This window comes from Gadus chalcogrammus, chromosome 1 (assembly GCF_026213295.1).
Source record: "Gadus chalcogrammus isolate NIFS_2021 chromosome 1, NIFS_Gcha_1.0, whole genome shotgun sequence".
In the NCBI taxonomy this organism is placed as follows: domain Eukaryota; kingdom Metazoa; phylum Chordata; class Actinopteri; order Gadiformes; family Gadidae; genus Gadus; species Gadus chalcogrammus.
Genome location: NC_079412.1, coordinates 15,658,014 through 15,668,013, shown reverse-complemented (window position 1 = coordinate 15,668,013; position 10,000 = coordinate 15,658,014). Strand labels below are relative to the sequence as shown.

At 48.6% G+C, this 10,000-nt stretch overlaps 1 protein-coding gene across 1 annotated transcript in view; it reads left to right on the top strand.

Moving 5' to 3' along the window:
- The first annotated feature begins 210 nt into the window (after positions 1-210).
- Positions 211-10,000, top strand: part of c1ql4a (complement component 1, q subcomponent-like 4) — a 10,014-nt gene continuing 224 nt past the window's right edge. The window contains exon 1 of the mRNA XM_056601365.1: positions 211-756. Within this exon, the coding sequence (XP_056457340.1) occupies positions 217-756 (540 nt within the window). The 5' untranslated portion in view covers positions 211-216. The remainder of the gene's footprint in view (positions 757-10,000) is intronic.

The following is a 10,000-nucleotide window of genomic DNA, read 5'->3' as shown; positions in this document are numbered from 1 at the left end:
TGTGGACCGGTCTTTTCCTGCTGTGTTCGGTGTGACGGTGTTGGGTGCTGCGCCCTCCGACCCTCCCTCCACCCCACTTCACCCAGCGCTGCTCTGAGAGGCGCCATCCTGGCCGGCCCCGTCCCCGCCAAGGGGGGAGAGGAGGACTTCCTGACGCTGGCCACCTCCCGGCTCAGTCGCAGGAAGCGTGTCATCGGCGCTGCGGTGGGCGTGGCCATGGTGCTGGTACTGCTGGTGGCCATCCCCCTGTTGGTCCACACCACCAAGGGGGGCGGAGCCGGCAGCCACTTTGAAATGCGGGGGAGCTGTAAGACGGTGTGCGACCACTACCCGACCTCTCTGGCGGGCCAGGAGCTGGCGGCGGTGTCGCCCCCCCCTCAGGACTTCTCCTCCGGCCGGCGGTCCAGGAGCGGCCTCCGGGGCCCGCCGGGGAGCCCCGGCCCGGCGGGATCCCAAGGACCCCCCGGAGAGCCGGGTAAACCGGGGCCCCAGGGGCCTCCGGGCCCGGGCCCCGGGGGCTACACCGCGTCTCTGTACAGTCCAAAGATCGCCTTCTACGCCGGGCTACGCAAGCAGCACGAGGGCACGGAGGTGCTGAAGTTTGACGATGTGGTGACCAACGTGGGGAACTACTACGAGCCCAGCACGGGGAAGTTCACCTGCCCGCTGCCAGGGGTGTACTACTTCACCTACCACGTGCTGATGAGGGGGGGCGACGGCACCAGCATGTGGGCCGACCTCAAGAAGAACGGACAGGTAAACACGTGTGTGTGTGTGTGTGTGTATCGACAAGGTGGATGCTGTGTGTTTAGGGGGGGGGGAGAGTCTATAGATATGCATTTGCACGCACATGCATGCACGCCAGCACACGCACACGCACACTCACACGCACAAACACACACACAGACAGACACACACACACAAATAAACACACACACACACACACACACACACACACACACACACACACACACACACACACACACACACACACACACACAAACACACACACACACACACACACACACACACACACACACACACACACACACACACACACACACACACACACACACACACACACACACACACACAAAGCGGAAACAGACTTCAGGTTTCTTCTCAGTGTTTACCATCCCCATTGTAACATTGACTCACATTCAGCTTCCAAACGTCCAGCTTCGCATTCACAGCACTCTCAACTTAGTCAGTGGCAAACTGACAGCCCGAGAATGAAGCAGCAATATCCCCCTCTTCCTCCTCATTAAGGCAAATTCATGTTTATGCGTTACACCAAAGAGAAAAAAATCACTGCTACAAATATTTGCATTCCCATAAGTAAAAAGAGGATAAATGACAAGTGGCGAATCCCAAGGCTGCCGTCTAATTAGCAACTATCACACACAGCGCTTGATGATCGCCTAAACACAGGAGCAGGGGAGCAGCCAGTGTCTGTCAGCCCTACACTCAGTTTACACCTCGGGTAAATAAATAATGAATGCAGAAAATTGACAGTCCACTCATCCACTCCCTCATTCCCCAGACACTAATTAAAGACAGAGGGGCTGATGGGAGGGGGGAGGGTGGGGGTTTGGGGGGGGAGACAGAGGGTGAGGGGGAGGTGGGAAATACATCACAAGGATTTCAGCCGACTCCAGAAAGTCCAGGAAACATTCTCTACCTTTTTCTTAACATTCATTCATCAAGGACTTGGAATGCTAATCCGCCCCCCTCCACACAGATCCCAGACATGTTTAATAAACAGACGAGGAAGAGACTGGATGTAGCTTGTGCAACAAGCTGGTCTAGGCTTTGATTTAGTCATTGCATGAGCACTAGATAAGGTAGTCTTAACGTGGCTCTTATAGATTATGACATATATGTATATATATATATGACATCATTCCTAAGTACCAACATAATAAAACAAAAACCTTCATTCAATATTGCGTGATTCAGATCAAGCTATCTCAAGGCGCTTCCACTCCTCCACCCCTCCTCAGTGTATACGCTGCCTACTCCACACCCCTTATTCTCATCTGCGCCTCCTAAATAATGTATAAATCCCCCTCTCTATCTCTGACCCTTCGTCTGCAACGTGTTCCTGCATTCTCCATTGATTATCTTTTTTCACTCCGTTCAATTATCCCCTCCTCTCCCAGGGAGCGTCTGATGCCCTTTTGAAGAACCTCCCGTCCACTCTTGACTCATCAGATCCGAGGCAAAGTTTTTAAGACGAGCAGGATACATTCGCAGCTAAGAAGCAGGGTTGCAAATGAAATGCTGCAGAGCGCTTGATCATGTGTGCCGTTATGCTGGAAGCCCTGGGGCGGGCGGTTGCTTCGCCTGCGGCCGTACGACTGTCAGTCAACGCTAGGTGTTTACTAAACCAACACCAGCCGGCTGACAGGTCGTGTTCTGTCTGCAGTATCAAACAGCGTGTTGCGCCCAAGGTGCTAAAGTCGGGATTTTTGTTTGGTGGCGGGGGAAAAGGAGGAGGGGGAGGATAAGCTGGCTGCACATTAATGCGACAAAAGTCATCACAGTTCGTGTGACTACTATATTGCCAAAGCCAGGGTCACATGCCAAACTTTTCTATAGCCTACTTACTATAGCATAGAGTGGTGGAGCTGGAAATAGAGCGGGAACAGACAACGACAGCATTAACACGGTGTTGAGTCCAGCAGCCTCATTTAACGATGATAGAAGCGCAGGAGAAGGCCCCGTCGAGTCGAGGCGCGCGCCGTAGTGAATGGCAGTCAGAGGGTGAGCAAACGAAGACGAGTTGACAGAGAGATCAAGGGGTGCAGGGGGAAGGGAGATGGATGACTTAATAGAGACGGGGAGACAGTGGAGCCCGCGCGGACGAGGCAACAGGGAGGCCTGCCTGCGAAGGTCGGGGGCGACGGGACGGGCCAGTGGCCAGAGGAGGGCCGAACAGACGGCCATGCCAAATGTCATGAGAGAGACGAGTGATTAAGGCTAACCAGAGACGAGCCGGCCAGGCCTGGCTGCTGGGGCTGGTGGGACGCTTCAGCGCTCGCCGACGTCTGGGAGAGGGGGCCGTGTGTGTGTGTGTGTGTGTGTGTGTGTGTGTGTGTGTGTGTGTGTGTGTGTGTGTGTGTGTGTGTGTGTGTGTGCGCGCTGAGCTCACGTGAACAAGTGTAAAGTACATAGGCCTGTAAACCAAATCACATTGTGGGAATGAGATGGCATGAGATGCCAGTACTCAATCTGGGTTGCCTAAACAGCACAGACGTGTTCCAAAACCTGGGTATTTGTGAATTCTAAAACTGTCTATTTGACCACTTCAACTGTTAGTGTATAAAGTACACTCAGGGTGCGCTCACTCTAGGCCATCTGGCCGTGGCCGTAGCCGTTTTCACACCTAACCGTGCTCAAATCTGCCAGTGTGAGTCTGGCCAGTCTGGCCAACTTGGCCACTTGGGAGAGGTGTGCTGCTACGGTACGGGCCGCCACGGTACAGATGCTAATGAGCCGACACGCGCACACGCACGGCTACGCAACCTGAGCTGGATGACGTATAGTCCATGCGACGACCATGGACATAATGAAGACGACGAGCCTTCTTTCCCATTAGACGGTAAACATGGCGTCAAGCGGTTCAACTGTTGGTTCACGTTGGTCCCATAGAGAAGTCGAGTGTCTGTTAGCCATTTGGGCAGACGATGCTATTCAGGCACAGTTGGAGAAGACCCACAAGAATTCCGATGTATTTGGGAGAATCCGCGACCATATGCAAAGTCGAGGACACCACCGAACAATGGCCCAGTGTCGGGACAAATATTATATTATTATGGTCCATGCAGCGGACGCTTGGTGATGACGTGTTACGACGTGATTACGTATGTACAAGAGCCTACCGTGGCCAGGCCACAGTTGCGACGGCCAACGGCCACGGCCAGATGGCCTAGTGTGAATGCAGGCCAGAGAACATGGGGCCAGTTGAGCAGGGTTAGGTGTGAAAACGGCCAACGGCCACGGCCAGATGGCCTAGTGTGAGTGCACCCTAACAGTGTAAATGTCAGAAGTTGTGAAAACGTGATGGGAAAACCCATAGAGACAGTGATTACAGTGATCAACCGATTTAAAGTCAACCACTATCGCAAATCTGTGGAGGGTATGCTATAGACAATAAATAAACAAACTGTTGAAATTACAATATACAGACATAGGGAAAGAATGAAATACACAATTTTCAATTCCACAGTCCCTAGCCCCAGCACAGTTCCAAGATGAAGACTTCTAGCCAAGTAGTACACGTTGGAAACTCACAATAAGGTATTAAATGTACTGCCCCCACATAAATCCCAAAAAGGTAATCCAATGTTATTAAAAACAGAAACTCCAAGAGGTCCATCTCAATTTTCTCGTCTTCGCACAAGGCCTTTAACTTCAACAGAGCTCCAAGTCTGGCTGTTCCCTGTGCTCTCGCTCTCTTCCTCTTCACTCAAGGGCCATGTTGGGTGGTGTGCCTCCAGAACAAACTGCATTGTGGGTGTGACCTCATTAACCCATAATTACCTCTATCTGCTTTCGATTACTCCCCGTTCACAACACAACACGATCCCCTTTAGACATGGAGCAAAAGCAAACCAAACCTAGAACACCGTCCCTACCTAACAGCAGACCAAACCCTGGGCGTGGTGTAACACAGAGAGGACTCAGGGCTCCAAGGGACGGACCCGCTGCCGGAGAATGCACGGTGTCAGACTCCTGTGGATCCATTACCCCAGCAGCTCCCACCAAAGCCCCACTCTGGGGTACACCTCCACCCTACACTCCCAGATAATTGAGGGATGACTAGAGGTTTACGGCGACGGGGCGCTCTGTGATTGGAAGGAGAGCGGCCCTTGGGTCGCGTCCGTGTTCTGTTTATTTATCTAAAGAGATAATCCTGACGACACCCTGATCCTAACCCTAACCCTGAGCCCTGTTTTGTGCCAAATCGACACATTAGTCACACTGTCACGCTGAGATATATGTCCTGTTATTGAGTAACGGGGAAAGAGGTCGATATTTTTATTTGAACTCTAAGACATACCTAAATGACCCCATAGTTCCTCACCTATGTCATTGTATACATTCACTGAGCAACTTTTTTAAATGCGTGTGACTTTACATAACAGGTCTTAATCTGAAGAAATTGAATAAAATAGGTTAAGTTGACATGCAGGTACACACATACATACACCAGACTGTAGTCTCAGTAATCTACCCTTTTAATAAAGACCACATTTATATTGTGTCCAAGCGTCACCTTGTTGCCTTGTTTTTGAGGATAAATATATGCTTTTTATTATCAACACATGAATTGGTATGATTGTAATTGTGAACTTATTAGCTGAATAGCTGAATCATAAAAGGTTCATAGACCCAAATGATTTGATAATAATTAACATAAAACTCAAACAACACAAAGTTTTGCGGTTGTCTGGATGCTCCTAATGTCACATTTCTTCTGTTACGTCGCTTGAATCCTGAATCCTCAGTACATTTATGGCCCAAATGCTACTTAACATTCAGTTGTAGTTACAAATGTTATTAACTCAATTCATGTCTCTACCGATGTCAAATGAGAGGAAAGCTTATCGTATTAATTTGTCAAAGAGCAGCAACATCTACCCTTTCCATCATTAATGTGTCTTGTGCTGTTCATCAAACTAATTAATCACCCCCCGGGGCTTAACTTAATATTTGATATTCCAAGTATAAAGTGCAAAAGTTAAATAATATCAATTATTTGAGCTTAGTGCCTTTATGTCTTTCTTGGTTTTTCACCTGTCAGCCTCTTTTAATAGATCCCTTAAAGGTCACGCTATTTCACACAGCTGTGTTAAAATGTCATCGCTGGCTGTAATGACCAGTATCGGTATTAGCCTCACCAGCACAGAGAGACGGGTTCGCTGGAGATTACATATAATTAGCCCGTTGTACAGCGAGCAAGAGGAAAGGTCTTGATACCTATTGGCTGCACTCAGTAGGGTTGGATCTTCATTTATAACTCATAGAAATTCAATTGTTGTCGAGCTGCTTGCCGATAGCACCCAGTGGTTGGGGGCCTGTGATTCCCTGGGTGCTCCATGTGTACAGAGCCACATCGGTTAGCGCTCGCTGGCTTACGGCTCGTAGCGCAGAGTGCCAGTCGTGAATGGAGGGAAACTTCTGGCACGGTGGCTTGTCTTCATGTCATCCCCATACCCCCCCCCCCCCCCCCCGCCCTCCCCCGAGGGGGAAGGAAAAACTATTCAATAAATATTATATCCCCCCCCCCCCCCCCCCACACAAGGCTTGCCCACTACGTGCAGGGTTCCCTTAGGTACGTTTAACGGCTACTCTTCTATTGTCTCCGCTCTAAGGGGTCAGTATATCACAGCGAATGAGTCCTGTCAGCTTTATCACCAGTGGAGCGCGCCGCGGCGGATAAAACAAGACTTCATATACACCCTCCCCCCCCCCCCCCCCCCCACCCCTCTCCATTGGTCCGCGGCCCCGCCCTCTCAATCTCGCTCCAACACCCTTGCCCTTGTTGTTGTTTATTCTCTTTCTTTCGGTCTATCTTTTGGTCTGACCCTGTAATGAAAGAGAGCCAGAGACCCTAGAGCCAGACTGGAACCACTAGCCTCTACCCCCCCCCCCCCCCCCCCTTGTCGGCCCCGCCAGCATCTCCTGGATCCCTCGGCCCCCAACCCTCTCCTCCCTCTGCCTCCCCTTCCCGTCCGCTGCCGGTCCACTGCCCCCCAGAACTGGGCCGAGCCGGTATCCACGACAGCCTCGTGCTAGCTGGTGTTGAGCAGCGTAGAACTGACCACCGTTCTTTGAATCCCCTTCTGCAGCGTCTTCACATCTTCTATATTCCACTCTCTACGGCGATCGCTCCCTCTTGCATCTTCATCATCCAGCTGATTTAGCAAATGAGGGATTTCAAGCTCTGGTAAAAAAATATGACTTTGAGCCGTCACGGTCCACTCACTTGTTCCTGATCAGCTTGTCATATGCTGGAGAATGACGTTGGCTTATTTCAGGCCAATGAGTTGCACTTGAAGGTTAATTGAAGCGGATAAACAGGGTTGTAAGGAGGCTTTAGTATTATATAGTGATCAAAAAGAGGGCTGCCGCCTGCCGGTATCCTGAGAAGGGGGCAGACGCTGGGTATTGAAGTCGGCCCGGAGGAGGGAATCACTCTGTGTGTCGAGCCACAATAATGAGAAGCCTGACATATGCTGGGTGTCAATAAGAAGTCACCACAGAAGCATCACTGGATGCAAATGGTATAATGGCTGTCACTAGACATGTCAGGCTGAATAACAATACGACCTTTGTATATATATGTATATATTATAGCGGCAATATTTGAGGAAGGATACAATTGGGGTGTAGTTTCATAGCATGAGCATTCTTTATTTTGAACTAAAGCTTTGTTTACAAAAAGCTGTATTTTGTGTAGCATCCTAATTATTTATTTCATATTCAGCCCATTTTTTTGTGATTGATTTTTTCGGTATATTTTATACATATTGACTGCTGAAAATCTGAGCACGAGTTAATTCAAGTCTGGTATAATCTGCTTGCTTAAAATCATTCCGTTGCAGTTGGGATGTTTTGAATCATAAAAACTTGTTTTAACACAATTTCACACCCACACATACCCCCACACACACAGCAGACACACACACAGACATGCACACACACAGCAGACACACACACACACACACACACACACACACACACACACACACACACACACACACACACACACACACACACACACACACACACACACACACACAAACATACACTAACACACACACTCACACACTTTACAGTTGTAACATAGATCCCCCCTCCCCCAGTATTGGAGCTCTAATGAAATAGTTGTGCGGCTGCAGTGGAGCCTCGGCGATGGTCTGGGGTATGGCGGGGTGTGCTGCTAGTAGGGCTCTGTGTTGTCCCAGGAGATAGACCGCTCCGCTCCCTTAATCAATCTGGTTTAGAGTGGACAGGGACGCGCTTAACCGCTGGCCTGCAGCACGCAGCATGTCCGGTGTGGCATCCGTGACCTGCATGCAATCTGAGCAGACCTACAGATATACGGTGGGAGCAGGAAACAAAAGAGCAGCTGAATATCTAACATACAAATAGCAGTAGTTATAGTGTAAGGGAAGTGTACACGGAAGTGTACAATATGTGTACAGGGAAGTGTGCATCGAAGTGTACATTTAAGTGTACATGGAAGTGTAGAGGAAAGGGGACATGGAATTGAACAGGAAAGTGCAAATGGAATTTAATAGGAAAGTGTACAGGGAATTGAGCAGGAAAGTGTGCTCGGAATTGAGCAGAAAAGTGTACATTTAAGTGCACGAGGGGCAAAGGAGGAGGTGAAAAGAAAATGAAATTGCGTTGGTGTAAAATGGACTGTTTATAAATTGGGGTAGAGTTTGGGTGGGGAAAACAACACCAGAGTGATGGGGGCGACGTGGCGGCAGCCAGAGTCGCAAATCATATTCTCATTGCTGTCATGGAGTTACACATGGCTCGTCTGCACCTAGTGAGGATGGACAGATGGACAGAGAATGCACCTATTGCAGATGGAAAGATGGACAGGGAGTGCACCTAGTGAGGACAGACGGATGGACATAGGCGAAAGAGAGGAGGCTACAGCTGTGTTATGTCTGATAATTGGAGTCAGTACAGACATAATTATTGTGGCATCCTACATAGGTCTTTGATAATGAACAATAATAATAAACGTAGTAATGTTAAATAAAAATATATATGTGTGGGGTATAGAGTGTCCTCTCCTAAAGTGTATAAACTCTCCTCTCATATTGCAGTATTTCTCTCCTTTACTGAAACATCAAAACATAAACAACATGCTAGTATCCATTTTGACCAGTTGGCAACTGCATCTGAGCACTGAATATATATATATACTGTATATCCATACCACTGGAGCAAGGATTAAGCTTTGAATCTGGTCAATTATATGAATGTCAAGTACAATTCACTCTTCATTTGATGCTATTCAAAACAATGTGTGCATTGTTATGCACATTATTCGGCATAAAAACACAAGATGATGTAAAAGCTGTGTTCCTTATAATTATAAAACTTATATTTCGTATATGTAGCATAGAAGGCTCTCTCCTTCCCACTATCATATTTCAATCTGGTTTATTTCAATGTCTGGATGAGTAAACCCAATTAAATGTGCAACCAAACAAGTAAAGATCCACTGCTGCCGAGTCAATAAGTAGAACTCCTGCAGCATGCAAATGCGGAAGCGTCTGACTCTGGCTGCTCAATATTATGCATATTGAGCTGTCATAGATCATAGGCAACAGGTCAATAGACGGCAAGGATAGTGGTGCTGTTTGTAGCCCGAGCGGGTTTTCCAATAGACAACATGTTGTCCCCGGTGTGAGCGCTTATCCCCACAACCAATCAAATCTCCATGTACTATCCCGGGCGTCCGCTGCCGGGGTGCCGGTCGATAGAAAACACAGGATTCAATTCCAGCCCGCTGGGGTCAGAGGTCAGAGCGACTATCTGTCTGTTCATCCGGCATTTGGACCGCCTTACCAGCAGGCCTGGAACGACTCGTCCGTTAAGGGCTGCTAATCTCTGACGGAGATCAAGAGTGCAATTATAGCAACAAGCTAGGTTGGCTATGGCTCCTTTCATATGTATGCAGATATATACATAAATCTGTATGAATTTATAAAGAATATATATTGCTATAAATTCTCAGTGACATTTGCAGCAGCATCTAATTCAAGAGCTGCTCATGAGTTTCTTCCTTTTCCCCCATCATTACATGTGTGTGTGTGTGTGTGGTGTTTGTGTTTGTGTGTCTGTGTGTTCACCTGTGCGTGCGTGTGTGTGTTTGTATGTGTGTATGTGTGTGGTGTTTGTGTCTGAGTGTGTGTGTGTGTGTGTGTGTGTGTTTGTGTGTGCGTGTGCGTGCGTGCGTACCTGT